The 18,522-nt window shown below is 39.2% G+C and overlaps 1 protein-coding gene across 1 annotated transcript in view; it reads right to left on the reverse strand.

Annotated features, from left to right (window-relative positions):
* Positions 1-12,896: 12,896 nt before the first annotated feature.
* LCP2 (lymphocyte cytosolic protein 2) overlaps positions 12,897-18,522 on the reverse strand; it is a 32,743-nt gene continuing 27,117 nt past the window's right edge. The window contains exons 17-21 of the mRNA XM_082324150.1: positions 18,284-18,333; positions 17,316-17,419; positions 16,369-16,446; positions 15,131-15,286; positions 12,897-14,386 (exon numbers count right to left, since the gene is read on the reverse strand). Coding sequence (XP_082180276.1) covers positions 14,264-14,386; positions 15,131-15,286; positions 16,369-16,446; positions 17,316-17,419; positions 18,284-18,333 — 511 coding nt within the window. The 3' untranslated portion in view covers positions 12,897-14,263. The remainder of the gene's footprint in view (positions 14,387-15,130; positions 15,287-16,368; positions 16,447-17,315; positions 17,420-18,283; positions 18,334-18,522) is intronic.

Genomic DNA, 18,522 nt, shown 5'->3' on the forward strand with positions numbered 1-18,522 from the left:
AAAGGGGGTAGCTTTGGACATGTGATTTCAGTCTTTGCAGCCATATCCGAGTGCATGGATCTGCAAATGTTTGGCGGCACGTAACTCTAGTGGCACACCTGCTATTTTGTGATATGCTCTCTGCGAGGCTGAACGACTAACCCTATCCGAGCATGTAGTTGGGAGACATTGCTGCTACCGTTGATGGTTGTAACTGAGTAAGCTAATTTCAGGAAGCAAGTCTTGTCTGGATGTAATATACATATAGCAAATAGAACACCCTTTTATTTAAATATTATATCACGCTTCCAGAAAGTATACGTCTGCTGTCAAGGGAGAAAGCCTCACAATGTAACTTTATGAAGGTTCAGGAAATGGACTTGTCTCTTGCTAAGGGGTAACGAAAGCATCCGCCTGCTCTGGAATGGGATATTTTGATTGCAAGCATTCAGATAATACGCAATTCTGCAGAGGATCTGGACATTCAAGATTTCAGAGTATCTGTGATGAGGGTAGAAGGTACAGTTTGTAGGTATTAATTAGTTCCGGATTGGTTGAAACCCAAGAAAAAGCTTTTCTTGATCCTTTTATTGATGTTGCTGTGTGGTGACTCCGGTAGACTCCAGCAGAAAATATTTTTGTGGGTTTACGGGAGTCGCCACACAGCTGACATAGTTACAGAAAGCAAAGCGGCAGCTGGTATGGCTAACATGCCATAACTTGTACCTGATGGTGACTGGAATCTGTTTCTTACCCTCCTGGAACGATACACAGGTCCATCATGTGCAGGGAAAGAAAGAGGTGAGGGCTCTGAACGGCCGCCTGGATTCATAGGACAAGTAGATTGTCAGCTGTTAGTAACTCTTGACAGCCATAGTCCACGTTCCACTTTGTTAAATTTATATATGGTGTTATTTCTTGTTCATAGAATTTGCAAATGTTAGGACTGACTGCCTTTATTTACAGCTAAAGCCAGCTCCTGCATTATTTGTGGGAACTGGAAGCACCTACCATTTCTTTGTGCTGTGATGCTATTTGAGTGTGTGTCTGTAGCATGCATCAATCTGGTAACTGAATTACATGGGTCCTTTTTATGATTTATCTAGCTTCCAAACTTCTTGAGAAATGAGCATAATAAAAAAGGATTGTGAAACATTTCTGTGGTTAAATGTCAGTGCTAATATATCAGAACGCACAGAAATGGCTATTATGTATAACTATAGACATTTTGCTGCATTTAAATGTGCCTGATTTGTCATAAAATAATTTCTCTGTGGTTCCAAAGAAATTTAGTAATGTCATAAGAGATTTCACCCATTTAGAGTTTACAGGAGAAATTATCAACTCTCAGACTGGTTCCTGGAACACCCTTCCAATTCTCATTTTTGTCTTTTTGAGAGGTTTGGTGTTTTTTCTTTTCCTTACACAGTTTGATGGTACATTTTAAATTATTTTTATTAGAGAAAAAAATGAAAGCAATGGTATTTATGTAACATTAATCTGAAGCGGACAGACCCTGAAAAGAAGCATACTTTTAGCATTGATTTTTATTGAATTTCTTAGCTATAAAGCCCGTGCGGTGAAGCAACGGGGAGAAGGACGTCCTTTCCTATTTTTGGAAGCATGATCAGTAATATTACAAAGAGATACATAATTGTTCACTTTACATTTTAGTTTGTGTAGGAACCTCAAGAGAAACCTTACCTTTGACATGCAGAAGCATTTGTTAAACACTGTCTGCCTATTAATGCGCATCAGTGGAGTCTGAAATGCTGGGAGGATGATATTATCGTAACTTAATTGACCTGTGAGCCAGACAGACTTCTGAGATGTTAATGAGTCTATTTATCCTTTGCAGGGAGTTAAAGCTTGATTAGACTTTTAAAGATCTGTTTTGTGTCTTATTTCAACTGGTTTTCGTGTTGACATCCTTGTAAAACTAAACAATAATACGGCATGCTTCATTGCTCATGATACATCCAGCAGACAAAACTAAGTTTTTCGTCGTCGCTCCCACCTAGACGCGCCAGGCCTGGTACGTTATGGGTGAAGTTCATTCAGTTGGCACCTGCAGCTCAGTAACCTGCGGCAGCACCGTCTCTCTCTTGCTCAATGATCCCAGGTGCCAAATGCAAGAGAGAGACAGAGGCCATTGTTGTCATTGCTTTTCCACACCCCCTCCTCTGCTAGGTGATGTACGTGCAGGTACAACCCCCCTAGCATGGGAGTCACCTTGCACAGTTTCAGATTTTGGGTCAGAAAAATGCTGAGAGTTGTATCTGCTGCATTTGTACGGCTATGTTACATTTCCTTCTCCACTTCTCACATGTCCAGTTCCTCTCTCTCACTGAAAGTATTTTTAACATAAATATTGACTTTTATTTCTGTTAATAAGTTCTATTTTTATGCTCTGTTTTGCATATTTGTTTTCAAACTAACATTCGCATCCATACCTGTCCTAACTCATTTAACACAATGCGGCCATTGTCGTACTGTGCGAAGTACGAGCCAGGACATGCAAATGTGGGGAGATGAGGTCTTAGTCTTTGATGCTAAGTAGTTGCCACAAAATGATCACAGCTAATAACTTGTTAACTTATGACATGGGTATGTCAGAGCAGTCTTGTTCATATTTGAAAGACTGTTAAACTCCCATTGAAATAATTGTTTTCACACATTTTCTCTTCTGATAAAAGCAGCTGAACAAAATGCTAGTACTTCAGTTTACTTACTTGTTTCAGAAGGTAATGCAACTTTGTCCATGTCTGCATGTACAATATGGGAGCTCATCCAGGCAGACACATGATGATTTTTGTGTAGACACAGACACAGCCAGGATGTGTAAGTGTGAGATTTTCCACAAGATAAAGGCAAAAGCCGGGGTCAAAGACTAGCAACTTACAGTTTGTTAGAGTCAGCAGTCCTCTAAACTTGATGCTATTATTTCCTGAGTTCAAGAAAGAGCCCAGCGTGAGTAGCTTTTGTGAGTGTCTTCCTTCCCCTTGCCGCATCCCTGCTCCCTCGGATTACAATATCACCGAGTGGGAAGCTAATACAACGTGCTCTTAAGGCAGTGGCGTTAATTATCTGACATCTATTACATACTTGTCATCGTCACATTTGGACTCAATCACCAACCTGTTCAGCCATGGGTATTGCTGCCTTCAGTTCTCTTGTGCCTGAGGCGTTTCAGTTGTGGGAAGGACGGCCTCTAGTGGCTTCTCTGGTGTTGCTCTGTGGTTCTACCAGTCCAATTTTCAGAGGTTGTAATACTTACCGAGAGTGCATTATGGGGAATTTGTGACACAGTTGTATTTATACAGCACGAACATTATTGCAAAAATCAAGTCTTTCGTGTTTTTTTATTCCAGACAGCCAATTTATGAAAAGCCTTAGGTACAGGGAAATGCCTCAGTCGAACAGCTGAGACAGGAATTGTTTCAGGATCTTTTGTTGTGCCTCCTACTGGCCATTTCATGAGTTAGTAAAAAAGAAGTCTTCTGGTAAGGCGACAAAAGTAAAGCCTGTAATTTCAAAATAACAATAGAATTTCCCTGCGCAGATTGTTATTCTTTTGTTCTTTTTAATTCTCGTTTATATACCTCTAATGCTTGTAGGGTATTTCATGCAGTAATGTATGCAAGTTGGCAAATGAAAAATAATGTAGATAATTACGATAGAAACAGCTAATAGAAGCTGTAATATCTACACTGTGTCTCTAACCGTTACAGTTTATAGTATTAAATGAATTTATGTGAAGAAGGGATAATTTGCAGTGTAGCAAATGATAAACCTGACTTACTTATTTTAGCATACTCCCTTATTTCTCTGTGCGGTATTTCAGGCAGCATGCTGTTATTGCTATGAAAATCTAGGAAGATAAAACAGCAGCATGGTAAGATATCTGTAAAAACTGAGCTATTAAGCAATGCCATCTCAATCAAAAGGGCTCAGCATTTTCCAAAAGGCGATCTGGAATCACAGGTTTCTTAGGATCTGGAGGCAATTCCACAATTCCTTGCTTTATAAACTTACTTTCCCCATGCAGATGAGAAAAATCTTACTGAACGGCATTTGGTATGTGAAAGGATGTAGAGATTTATATGTGAGTGTATATAAGAACTAGAAGCAGATATAGTTCTATAGTTCTATAGAACTATATGCAGCTCTGGGTAGCTGCATGCTGATGAGTAAAGGTTCACAGTTGCTATGAAGTCCTGTGTCATTTCAGTGGTTTTATGATGAATGGGAAAAACATATGATAACATCAGAAATCATTTTTATTGTGAAATCCAAAAAGCATGAGGAATTCCTGAATGCTTCTTGAAAATCTTCCAACCAACTCCCCAATGTATCTGAATTTCACTTTAAAAAGCCCTGCAAGGCTGGTTGTGCTTCCAAAGTCCACTGGCTCAGACTTTGCATGCCAAGCAGGACTTTTGCTTTCATGAGCAGTTCTCCCTTTCCGTGATATATAGACCATGAAGAAAGCAAAAATATTTATGAATCTCCCAAAGTTCCATCAAGCATAACATCTATGGTTAACTGCCCAAACTATCCCACCAGAACCTAGCTGATATTTACTGTTTATCTCTTCAAAAATTCACCACCTCATCACCTGACTACTGAAAAACTGAACAGCGCAAATGTTATATATGAAAGAGCTGCAGGAAATATGCCTTTATTCTTCCATAAAAGTTATTCATACCAACTAAGCAGTTTCAACAGATGATTCTGTCTGTATTAGCATTATACATGCACTTGTCTTCAATCATTGGTTATTCACATATTTAACCTCCCATATAATTATCTTAAATGCTCCATTTAAGAACTACTTAAAAGCTGTAGTTTAAAACCTGTTACCACATAAAAGAACTTTCCAGAACACCAAGTGGAGGCCTTCCAGAGTATCTACAAAGCATAAGCTTATGCTGTTTATTGTTTAAAATATTTTCTCAGAAATATATTTCAGAGCAGCAGGAAGCACCCTGTAGATTTAGTGTTAAAATTTAAACTGTCCATGCAAACAAACAGGACAAGAACATCTGACATGTTAAAACCTGATGTGCTGTGAGCTTGAAAAACATAGCACTGACCAGAAAAATATTTACTGGTCAAGCAACAGAAGGAAACAGGGCGCTATATAGTGATGTCCATCTTCCGCTCAGATGCCACCGTGTATTTTCTTAGTTCTTTGCCCACGGTAGGGAACGTATTACAGTAGATGCTTAGGTAGGCACCCTCATGTATTGTCTTCTATAATCTGTTGCTGTTCAGGGTCTCCTTAAATGAAAATTAATATCTAAAATGGAAGGCAATGATATGTGCCTCTAAGTCTGATAGTGGTATGCATACAGCAATCGGCAAACTTAAGTATGCAGACAAGCACTTACTAAATGTAAGTGCAGGGTTTTACATGCTCTGAACAGTTGTTTGGTTTTTTTAAATGTATGCATTTCACATCATCAGTTTCTTAGAGCAACACAGACTTAATTACATTGCTGCTGTGAAATGCTGTAATGGTTTTCATTCTGTAGGTGGAACATTACTGGTTTTAATGTTTTCTTAATCAAGTGTTATTAAAACATTCTTAGAAAAGTGTATTAGGTGTTATATAATTGCTCGAAGTTTTCTGGCTGAAAAGTCCTCAAGCAAAGGAGTTTTACAGCCCAATATGCTATTTCACAAATATGTATTTTAACTGGGGGTTTACTCCTCCCGGTTCATGAACGCCTGTTAAGGTGAGTCAGTTCACTTAGCAGTCTTTTCTACCTGTCACTCTTTGTCTCAACTAATTGGATTGTCAACTTTTCAAGACAAAGCCTGGCTTTTGCTTTACTGTTTTATACCATGATCTGGTCAGGCTTTTTTTGGCCTCCAGCATTTACCAGTTTTCACTGGTGACAATCCGACATGTGCTCTAAAGCTTATGAAATACATTATTTCATCAGACATAACTGTCGTACGTTGAGGTTGCATGATTTTCTCTGTGTGTTGGTTTGGTTTCTATTTGACTTTCCTTGCAATCTGGATTAGCTTTTTTTTATACTCAGGCAATGGTAAAAAAGCAGTTCCTCTTTTGTTAGAGCTTTTCCTGTGAAAGTCTAATAACATGCATTGAAACTTCAAACTCTTCTATTAGATCCACTAGGAAATTTTTATGAAAACTAAAGCTTTCAAAGTAACAGCAAACGGTTGTATTTTCAGTAAAACTGAAATTCTCCTGTTCAGTGGTTGTGTACTTCATTGTTTTATTTTTGCCTGAAATTATATTCAAAGTAATTTTACTGCAGAGGTGAGGAAGGCAGTTCTGTAAAGTGATCTGCACTGTTTTAGTTGCCTGCAGTTACTTGCTGATTCACATCATAATCCTAAATTCAAGACCTGAAATATATTTCTAGTCTTCCTGATCTTTTTTCCTCCTTAGAGAACTGGTTTGGTAGTAATTCTGTCTTTCTCTGAGATTGATAAAGGTGGCTGAACGGCTTCACCTTCCATAACAGAATGTGTTCTCAGAAGGAGCCTGGGGAGACAGCTGTTTTCATGTGTTAAAGTAGCAGACACGGCCAGATCAGCCCAGGATTAAAGAGAGTTACAATCCACTTCAGCTGCATGTATCTTTGCACATACACCTGCAGGTTTATTTCAGGCAAAGCTGAACCTGCAGCTCATAAACTGACATGCTGGTACAAAATTGTTAGCAACACCTATGAGAACACTCCTCACACAGAGGTGTAACTTAATAATTTAAATTATTAATTTCAATTTTTCAGTTTGAAATATTACCTTATAAAGAAAGTACTCCAAGTAGATTTGATTGTAGAAATTAAACATCTCTTACTCTTTTTTCCTCTTAAAAGAAAACGCCTTGTACAATCAACCTCCTACACTGTTGATCATCTTGCTTGTTAATGTCTCAAGTTATTGAAGATTACTTTGAGAAAGGCCTTGCCTTCAAGAGCCACTCTACTTGGTTCATCCAATTAGTTCTGGCAGCTCAGTTTATTGTACATATTTTGAATTTTTCTGGTGGTTACAATATTCTACTTTTACTTCTGCAGTTAGTTCACAGAAGAATTTAAGTACAATCTGCGAGATTATTTATAGGATGCGGAAAAGAAAAACCCAAATGTAGAAAGTAAATAAAATAATTGAACAGAGGTCAATGTGGAACCGCCTCCCATGTCTCGAAAAACTCCCCATTACTCGACAAGTCACTTCTCTTGAGGTCAGCTGTATTTTTCCCTTTCCCTACTACCGTACTCGGATACCACACCAGTTTTTCCTCGCAATCTCTACAGTAACGCAGGTGCCTGTTTATCTTCAGTACAGCTTCCTCTGCTAACCCCATTCCTGGCAGCCGTTTAAGCATTCTCCTTTACAGGTTACTGAAGAAAATAACTTCTGCTTATACTAACACAAATGTTTTCAGGAACTTGTTAGGCTACTGTTTTACTTTTTTGTACCTATATGTTTTATATACACTTTTATATATAGGAGATATATAAAAACACCTTGTTGTATATTTTCTTTGTACATGTCTACACTCTGGTATTCTGCCAGCAAAATCACCAGCTTCTGTAAACCACGGAGGACTTTTTCCTTAGAGGTGTACAGGAAAGGCACAGCTAACTCGTTTGCACTGGGGTCCTTGCAAGACCTTGCAAGACCTTACAAAATGAGAGACTATAGTACAGGAATTAGTGCACGTGTAAAGCGTTTCCTGCTCTGCATTTCTCACATTCAGAAAGCCCCACAATCTAAGCAGCGTATCAAGTTTTCTCTTTGAATCACAGTTTAATTGTGCCTTAACAGAAAATGCTGTTCTGAGTTGCAATTTAGCTTCACCCGCAGTCACAAAACGATACATTTAGAACGCTTTATTTTAAAGAAGAAGTTTTGTGAAAGCACGCTCCTGAAAAGGACGGAGAATGGAAGAGTAAGTAACTGGCAGGCAGCTGACTTCTCTGTCCGCCTGTCCTCTGCTGCACATCCAAGTAATTCCGCTCTCCTCTGAGGTACTGGTAACCCTCCTCCGCTGGTGCCAAACAGCAGGTTCAAAATACAGATGAACGCTGAGCAGCAGCAAAAGTGATGGCAGTAAATTAAATAAAAGTGCTGACAGCCATTCCCTTGCTTGGTGTCCCTGGCTTTACCTACCACAGGGCACACAGTGGGGAAGACATGAACGGTTCCCGGCGCCAGGTCATTATTTAGCAGTTTTTGATTTCAGCTCAAGTCAGATATGTGCTTCCAAGGGCAGCGATCATTGTTGAGTCTAAACTGATAAATCCGTATAGCAAATTGCCGTTGTTGTCTTCCTTGAATTTAGGTTCATTATTTCATCTTTACTATCATAAATTATTCTTACACCGTGTGAATTTAAATCAGTGACAAAAAGGAACTGACTGCTTATACATCAGTTGCTCCAACATGCAATAAGCGCTTCACGGGCAGGGCCTCAAGGGAGGAGAGGAGATCACCCCTCACCGCTCCCCCGTTGACACCTCAGTCCTTTCTTCTCCATTTCTTCCTCAGCTCTCGCAACGTTTGTGGTTACTTTTTACTTCCCACTCCTAAAATCACAGCTCCTACAGGGCTCTTGCAACCTAGTGACATTTCATGTTCTGGGAGAGGGACACATCATGGGGCTTTCCTTGCTGAGCAAAGCAGCAGGCAGCGGAGCACCAGGGCTGCCCGTGCGCGGAGGCACGCACCTCCTCCTGCCTGCCCCAGGCCAGGGGAGCCCTTGGCAGCGCCCCGGGGATCGGGGCCTCCCGGGGCCGAACTGGGGCGACCGGCTCGTCCTGCTGCCTGCTGGGAGGAAGCCATGGCGCAGCCAGGCTGTGGTGACGGCAGGCTCCTCGCCTCTGGTGGAAAGGGCTGTGTTGCTGCCTGCCTGCAGACCCCACCAGCACCTGTGAGGTGCAGTTTCCTCAGGGCCAGCCCTGCTCGCCTTCATGGCAGCAGGGGAGGATCTGAGGGTCTGCGAGTTTTGCTGCTAGCGCCCGCTGTGCGTGCTGGGGAATGGGGGCAACGGGGAGGCCTGGCTCTGCTGCCACCCCAGCCTTCCACAGCAGATGGACCATCCCTGCAGCCTGCACCTGGCAGCAGGGCCTCGGGCGCCAGCGCCCTGGGAGACGTGAGGCTTTATACCATGCCACGGCGGGGTTGGTGCCGATGGTTCTGCCTCTCAGCAAGCGTAGCTGCCCACGAAGCACCCCCAAGAACAGGAGAGTGCTGTCACCGTGTCCTGACCGACGGCTGTATGTCAGCCCTTGGGCCTTCCTGTGAGGCACCCCTTCTGCACTGCTGCTTCTTCAGGACAGCCGCTGCTAGCAGGGAAATCCTCAAGCCTTGTGGGGCTCCCTCGTCGCAGGCTTCGCGGCGGCCCACGTGGACATCGGAGCTGGCGCCTCCTGCGCTCTGGTCCCCCCCGCCAGCCCCACGAAGGGCTTTGCTCTCGCTGCAGGCCATTTTGGGGGGGGGGGAGTAAAAGAGGGGCGTGCTCTCCTGTCTGCCCTTTTGGCTAAGAGCAGGGTCTTTGTCATTTCATTGCACCCTGTCTGAACACACGCAGTATCAGGGTGAAATAAACCCTTTTTTTGTTTTTCTCTTTTCAGTGTTGAAACAGCTTTCCAGTGACGTCGTACACTTAAACTTGCCTGAGGTGTCCTAACGTGTAAGGAAAGAAGAGCAGAGAGATGGGGGACGAAAGAGCCCAGGGATCTGGTATTTAATCTCAGCTCTGCTACTGACCAGCAGACATTCAACACTTGACTTGTTTTGTGTGTGTGCTTTAGATTCTCCTTCCATAAACTGATGATAGAACCCGATTGCAATGCCTTTTTAGATCTTTTAGAAAGTTTTCAATTAGAAAAAAATATAGAATTTTGTTGATGAATTCTTCATCACTATTATAAATATGTGTATTCGCTATTAGCAGTTCCATGTTTAATTCCTAAAAAAATTCTGAAACACTGTCTCTAAAAGAAAGTAAAATAAATGAAATCAAGATTTAAACAAGAAAGATTATTTCCTCAAGAAGAAATAAAATTATTCAACCCTTTAGACTCTACTTTCAAATAACACTAATGAAAACAAGGTCTAATAATTACATTTATTAAATGTTATTGTATACTTGATATAAGATATATATACATGTATATAAAATTAATATACTACTCCATAATAATCTGGGATTTGTCCTTTTAGAATCTTGGGCCCTGGCTGATGACCTCAGTGCAAAGCCACTGTCTGAAGGGAAGAGAGACTCGGACAAAGAATCTATGTTAAATGTATGTTTAATTTTTTTGTCATACTTCTCAGTGTGTTGAGGTGTTGTACACAGTGAGCATTATTTAAGAATCACCCAGAGTTTTCCCAGATTTTATTTTTATAATTTCTGAATGATGAGAGCTGATAACTAGGCCAGAAAACGTGATATATGCAATTTTCTTTAATATTGCTCTGAAAAAAAAAGTTTCTAAAAAAGAGTGTAGTATAAATTTAACAATTCAAATTATAATTATTTTCAAATGGTTTCTAGTCTTAATTGTCTCCAGATTTTGATTGGTTTTTTAAATTAAATGTTAAAGGGAGGGAATATGATCTCCAAAATAAGCAAAACGATGTTATTATAAAATAATTACCCCTACAGACACAAGTGTTCCTGGGCAGGTATTAGCAGCTTCATTAACATTCCATGCTAATAGTGACATTCATTTCTTTTACGCATGTTAACATCACAATAGCTCCATCTTGTGGTTGACTAAATATTGCTTTGAAGATTAATTTTCCTTTAGCTTCTATAGGATAGCAAAAATGAAAAAATGCTGGTGAGGAGAGGGAATTTTAGATATTATTAATTTCTTTGCAGTTGTTTGTAAAAAAAAAAAGTAATAAAAGCAACAGAAAACAAAAATAAAGCCTGAGTATTTAGTAGTTGTCTTCCGTAGTTGCAATTTGCCGTGTCTAACTGGATAGTTATAAAAGGGGGGATGTTTTAGTTAAAATATTATTTTAGAAAAGCAAAGGAAAAAATTCATGGAGGTTATGATTAGCTGTATTACTGAGTTTATGAATCATATGTGCCCTGCCAGCTATGTTTTGTTTCTATTTCACGCAGGCGTTCAAAAATGCTGCTGCTGATCAGCAGTTTAACCTTGAAGCTGCAATTAAAAGTGTTGACAAAATGTCCGATGAGCTGAAGAAACTTAATGGTAATTCTGAGTTCAGCATCCAGCTAAACAAGAAGCTGTTGAAGGCATTGTTTTAAAAAGTGTGCAGTTGTGAATGGCTCGTGTGTTCTATGTCCTACAACAGTTTTTTTAATCTAATGAAACAATACAGTTGCTCTTTTGTTTTGAAAAATTAACGAGATGGTAGTTACATAGAAATGGAATCGTTAGCTGACCATGGAAAAAATCTGTGAGGTAGTCAAAGTTATTCCTTTGCAGGGACAGGAATAGTCTCCTAATAGAAATACCACCAGTGTGCTACTAGCAAACTTTATTTAGCTGTCTTGAAGTAAAGAAAACAAGGCAACCCTTCAAATTTTTGAAATAGTTGACAGATGAACACTTCAAAAAGTGCTGTATATAAATTGCCATTCACTTAGCATCTACCATTCAATGAATACCATGATGATACATTGCCCTTTGTCTTTCAGTGGAAAGCCAGCTACTGCTTTGTGACCTTATTTTGAATTTCAACCATCCTGTGAAGGCCAAAGATTTAAGGGAAGCTGAAGAAAAGACTTGGAGTTTGACAGATTAAGTAATAACATCCATTTTCATGCATCATCTTCTACTAATACTGCTTCAGTTTGAACTGCAAAATGCTAGTACGATTTCCTGCAGTTAGGCTGTTTTTATTTTAAACTGAAAAGGTGGAGTGGAAAAATGCTATAAGTAGGTTATTGATTTTGAGAGGCTTTTTTTAACCCAGAGTAAGCCCACTAGGGCCGGAAAGACCGATATCATTAACTAGAAAGGTCAGGAAACTGGGCATGAAGTTTCTCCCGTGTGGTTGTCTCCCTTTAAACAAAGACATATTGGAACAGTAACAAAAGATTTTAAATTACTTCAAGTCAAGTCATTGCTCTCTTATCTCAGTTGTGCTCCGGAAAATGGGATAAGAAACAGTAGTAAAGGAGGAACTGCAACTTGTCATTTGATCTGCCTTCCTCATTCTAAAAATTTTGCTGAGAAAGCGGGCCAAAGAGCAGATTACTTCTGGAGCACCGAAAGTACTTTTATTCTAGTTTCCGTAGTGACTTCCTAATGCACCTAGCTACAAGAGAAAGGAAGAGTTAGTGGTCTAAAGACTCTATACTGAAATCTCCTTGGCCCAAAATTTGAGTAGCCAGTATTTTCCTGTAGTTCATTACAATTAATATTCAATCATACTTTACTTGTGGGCATGTTTGAATGTTGAGGTGTGTTTTTGTTGATAAACAAAACGTATTTCTCTGAGTAATCAAATTGAGATTTACTCTGCTGAAAAAAATATGCAGTGTTATAATTTGTTACGCTGGTTTACATTTTATTTCCCTTTCACTAGTGAGATGATTTAAAACAAATAAAACACAATTCCGTAGGAGGTATTTCTGGGTTGTCAGACTTTTCAAGGCAGTGCAATGGAATAGAATTACAACCTCCGGCTCCCATGATCAGTGGTAATATGGCGGATGTTGTTCTTAATGTTAACACTTTTTGAAAAACGTACCTTATAACTGACTTTTCTTTCACAAGATTAGTAGTGAGCTTTCAAACACTATTGGGCTAGAAACAGGTTTTGTCAGCTGAAGAATTTTTGAATTTTTATTTTTAATCCTTTTTTTTTTGACTCATAGTTGCATGGAAATTAAATTCACTAACTTTGAATTCCAGCTCCCAGCTAAATATATTCGAAAGGAAGATAACATTTACAAAACATATATTTTTAAAGTAAAACTGTTTATGAAACCTGATTATCTTATCTGAGAAGCTATACAGATTACCTGGAAGGTATTTTTCTGCCTTGAATTTTGGTTCAAATGTTTCAAGTGACAGAGACACAACTGTCTTTAAAGGAGAAAAAATATGACAAAGTCTAACATAATTACCAAACCAAGGTCTTGTCAGAAAACAAACATTACCAGAAAACCAAGGCAAAGAGTTGGATAAATCCCACTTAACAAAGGAGAGGGAAAAGCTCTTGATATAGTATGGTTCAGTGGTCCTCAGTTGCAACTTCTATTTTAGAACCAAGAATGTTACTCTTTTTTTTCTTAAAAAAACAGAGTAAAAAAAGAAAGCAGTTGTATAGGAGGAACTAAGTTTAGCCCGATTGTGTCTGTCTGCTTTCTAAGGGTGTGTTCTGCCAATTAAGAATCACATGATGATGATCTTGTTGATATGTCTCCTATGAAAAAGCAGTTGCTTAATTTAGAGTCAGAAAGACACAGCTAAAGAGAGGTCTGCGTTAAGGGAGCAAAGCTTGTTTCTGAGTGAGGTTAGAGGATCCTGGGAGATGAGACATAATTCCAGTTTGTGGGCTAAGACATGCCATCAGTGAATCATCAGTGGTATGGCAGAGAGAACACGATACCTGTAGGTATTTTATTTTTCTAGAAAACTGTGAACAAAGACAGTTTCATAGCTGAATAACACAGACACAGATCTTGACAGGCAGCTGCATATCCAGGGTTGGGAGTTCTTTTGGTGTCGCTGAAACCTAGGTGTCCTTAGGATGCAGGTCAGAGTCCCGGTCTGTTCATTGAAGTGGCCACAGTTAGATTTATTGGGAAGGGTATTGTGGGAAAAAATGGGCTTTTATTGTCTTTCACCTACTCCTCAACTTTGACAAGGTTTGGGTCTACTCTGTATCGCTTTAAATCACATAATTGCTGCTGCAGTTCTGATCTGAAAAATAGCTTAGTTTGGTTTGGGTTTGTTTTTTTTTTTCTCTCCTATGAAAGCAGAGACCTGTGCTGGTATTTATTTCATGGGTCCTTTAATTTGGCGTGGAAATCATTTCAAGAAGGTACACATTTGTTGGAAGAAAAAAAATTCTCATGTACTGTATGATTAGTGGACAGTAATAAACACATTGTAGGAAAATCAGATTTAGAGAGTACTGCATTTAAGGCACAACGGAAAAATAACATTGTCCTTTTTCCTTAAAATTGAAAGGATTTTTAATGACTTCATGATTTTAGTTTGCTGAAAAAGGAAATATCCTGAAGTTTACAATCTTCAGTAGGCTTCAATGCTATATGTGATCTTCATTAAGGTCTCATTTAAATACGTCCTGCAGCATATTTTAACATGCACTGGTTTCTTGAACCTCTGTCTTTTCCATCAATCAGAAGAAGAGGCGTTCTTTGGAAGTAATCAATGATATCTGCTACGGAAGAAAAATCCTGTGGGATGGAAAAAAAGAGAAGGCTATAAAAAAATTGTCAGAATTATTAGTAATTAGTAAAACCCAAAGGGTTTTTTTTTAACTCTAAATATTTAGCAGTCTTATAAGGTCCAGTAAATACTATCAGATCAGCTGTTTTCATGATTGCCATGACCTGTAGCTCAATAACTGATAATCTAATGTGCATACGACCTACTGCAGTGTTGTGTAATTAATTTACGCAGTCTTGGCCTGTTGAATATATGACGTTGTCATTCTGCTTGACATGATGATTGCACTTGAAAGTTCAAAAAGTTGGCTGATAAATTCAGAGAGCTCTAACTCGATCAGAACTGCAGTACCCGTGCGGACGGGTCGGTCTGGTGCCAGTAAATCCAACGCGGTACTGCTGGATGTAAGGAAACCAACAGACTGGGAGGAAAGCAGTAAAGTTGGCAGATATGGATTTGCTCTCAGCTGTACATTTCCCTTATCTGGTATCTTAGCGGTAAACAAACATTCCCTAAGCAGGCATATGGATTTCTAATAGTTGTGTTCTAAGGCTATCCCTTCATTCCCTGAGTGCAAACAGGAGAATCGGATTTTACTTCCGGCAGTAACATATTCTATCAGGAATAACTCTAAGACAGTAAGCGGAATTCCACTGGAGCAGAACAGCTGCCAGGTTCAGTAGCCTGACACTTAGGAATGAGACAGGAGATACCTTAAGATGAAGGGAAGTAGTGTGAAAAATACATAGTACCTCTTTTCCTTTTAAGCCAGTTCCTAACAAATACATGTGGTTTTGCTCCTGGTAACGAATCTGGATGTTGTATACTTTGTCTCTGTACAACACCATCAGTACATATGGATGAGTAACAGTTTTTCTTGAGCTGTCTCTTACCAAGAATGTTCCATCCTGGAAGATGAAAAAATGAAAGATGACAAATAAATGTCACTTCTGGGTTTGATCAGCATAACAACCTTAACTAGAGCACTCATGCTTTTAAGTGTTTCTTCTTTCTGACATCTCTTTCATCCTGGTAACAGAAACTGCGCTATTAAAGAGTGTAGGACATTTCTCAAATGTTTTCCCTTTCAATTTGCTACTTAAAACTTCCCTGTCTGATACAAATGCAGATTTTTAGGGAAGAGAGGAATGGTGTTCTATGAGGAAGAGACTTCATTAAAGGAGGAAGTAAAATATCAAAGACCAAACCTCACATCGCTTTAACCAGAAGGCAGGTTCATTTCTGGTAAGCGCCAATCACGGTTCCTATGTGATCTCTTTACAGACAGCCTGAAATAATGATAGTGTCTGTGTAATTTTGGTAAAGGCAGTGATATTCTCTCGCTCTCTGTGCTTTTCTTCATTTCCGATCTGTTTTACCAAGTCTTCCATTCAAACACCCTTTCTTAAAGGCATTGAATGTGACCTCATAAGCTGGACCTTAGTACAAGCCATTGAAACACTGTACACGTCATCTTCAGCTCATTGCATGTGCTGTGAAGAATCATAGAGCAAACAGATTTCCCGCAGGATGGGACACATTGGTTCATCTCCACGTGCACAGCTAAGCCTGGGTTTCATCGGTTTGAATCTGTACTTCATTTTGCTGGTAAATATGGCCTAGAAAAGGGTGGGATTCATCTCATCTAATTCAAGCTATCTGAAACTTGGAATTTGCAACAAATTCCTCACTGGTGACAGAGAACTATTTCCAGAGAACACGTTACTCCTCCTAAGAGAGGCGAGGTGAAACTGCTTTCTGGAGACACATAATTTGTTCTCTGGGACTATGGAAAACAACAGCCTTCACGGCTGGTTTAGGCCAGATGTGTAACTTTTATGTGGGTAAAGATATTCGAGGTGAATCCCTCGCTCTAAGTATCTATATTGGGGCTGTAACCTTACCGCGTTATTTACCTTCACTCTTCCCGTATGACTGCAAGGAGATCTACCTAGGAGATGGTGAGAATCACCAACGATTTAAAGAGTACCTTGTTTATTTTTCGAAGAGCTGCTTCTGCTTCTGGCCGGCTAACGTAAGCAACGTACCATTCATCATTTAGTGAGTCCTGTGTTTTTTGTGAGAGAGGATAAAGGAGAAAGTCAGCTGTCAGTGAATTAGCTTGTGATGTTAACAGCATACAAATAAGTAGAGAGAAATTTGAATGTGAAGGATATTTGGGTTTATGTGCAGAATCTCTGAAGGTATGAGCTTCAGGGATCATGCTAGTATATATTACTGTACGGTAAGTGGCACTAAGTGATTTTAAAATTATTTGCTCACTTTGATAAATGTGAAAATATTACAGACCTAGCTTTGATATGCCTGCAAGTAAGCTAAGAAAACAGGTATTTCCAAATATTTTCAGTAAAAGATAGATTTTCAGTGACATTTTCTCCTTTGTCTGCCTGGGACACTAGCATCCTTTGCCTTAGCTTCTCTGGGTTTTTTAAAAATAATTTTATTTTACTTTTTCTTTTTTTAACTATCATCTGAGACAATAATGCAGACTTCCTGTGAGCATACCATGCGTGGTTGTCCAGCAGCGTTATCACCAGGGGTGGTTTGCTCTGAACTTGTCATACTTAAAGAAATGTGAAACAAAAATGCACTTAAAGGGTATGAATTCTTTACTCACCAAGGTTTTGTGGAAGGAGAACTGAATATATAATGCTACTTGAAGGCAATTGTGCAAAACAAGTAGTCCAGCAAACAAGTGTTTTTCTTATTTTGTTCTACTGGATTTTTGCTATTGTTTTTCTTGGTAAAGACGAAATAAGGCACTAAAGCTTGACACAGAAAAGGAAACTGAAAGCAGATACTAACATCCTGACAGTGACTACTAACTCGAAAAACAACATTGAAAAACATTCTCTCTCGAAATCAGAAGATTTGCTGTGTTTAGCAGTTATGGTTAATAGTTGTAATGTTTTGTACCTCATCTTCTTCCACGTTTGTTTGGTGAACAGTCTGTCTGCTAGGAACTGGCAATGGAGGCCGTATGTCAGCTATGCCTCTTGAAGGAGACCTGCTGTTGTTTCCTTCAAAGGTATAAAAGCAGAAAAAATGTTAAACTCAGAAAAATAATTTCATCTGTGGAGTGCATACAGGGTGTACGATCTTGATTTAATGAGATGTGAGGACTTTATAGCACTTTGATACTGAGACATTTTGAATTGATTTGAAACCAGGTTTAGGCTGCTGTATGAGAACCAGGTTCTTTACATAAATTCATCCTCGGTGCACAGGGACTTGAACTGAACTCTTGCAGTTCAGGTTTCCTTAAAATCAGATGAACTTGAAATAGAGGCTACATCTTTTTAGCCTCTGTACCACGATTACTCAGGTGAGAGCATCTCCAGTTTCTTTAGAGACAGTTAGAAATAACGTTGTCTCTTTGCATTCCTTGCCTTCTTAGCATGCGGAAACTAAAAAATGTCACTGTAAGACATCATTGGCAGCTGTTACCATATGTGAAAAATTATTTGCAAAGCAATTGATTTCTAAGCTTCCTTTATTTTTTACTTGTTATTACAAGATAAATATGCAGCATATTTCACATGGAAAGTGTTTTCTCCCTTTTTTGAGAGTATTAGTATACCACAATGACTTGCAGGTAGTGTTGCTCAGCTCTCAGTAGTGTTAGCTATATTGAAAAAGATGTTTATGTCACGTTTTGACAATGGTTTAACTAGGCAGTAAGCCCAAATTTCACGGGAAAAAACCATCTTAGATTCAGACCAAGTTACACAAGATGCCTTTCAGGAACTTGATAGTTTTCTGTTCACAGTCCAACCAGAAACATCCATAGAAAAAAAAAAAAGATTGCATTAACTGCACTGAAACCACCTTTCAATCTTCAGTCATTTTTTTGTACAAAAAATGCAGGAATGCAGGATACAAACCCAGATGTAAGCGTGGTGGTAGCGAGCCGCTTGAAGACAGGTTTCTAGCACTGTTTAAAAAAGAAAAAAAAAGTAGTCGGTATAAATACAACATTGCTATACAACGTTTCTGTGCTCTGACAAACTGATCTGAACTTTGTGCCTGTTTTACTGAATGTGAGATCCCCTTGAGAGCTATGCAGGAGGAGGATAGTCTTCTCTTTCTTCTTTTTGTTTTTCTTTCCTTTTTTTTGTGTAAG

The sequence above is a fragment of the Platalea leucorodia genome (assembly GCF_965183815.1).
Source record: "Platalea leucorodia genome assembly, chromosome: 11".
In the NCBI taxonomy this organism is placed as follows: Eukaryota; Metazoa; Chordata; class Aves; order Pelecaniformes; family Threskiornithidae; genus Platalea; species Platalea leucorodia.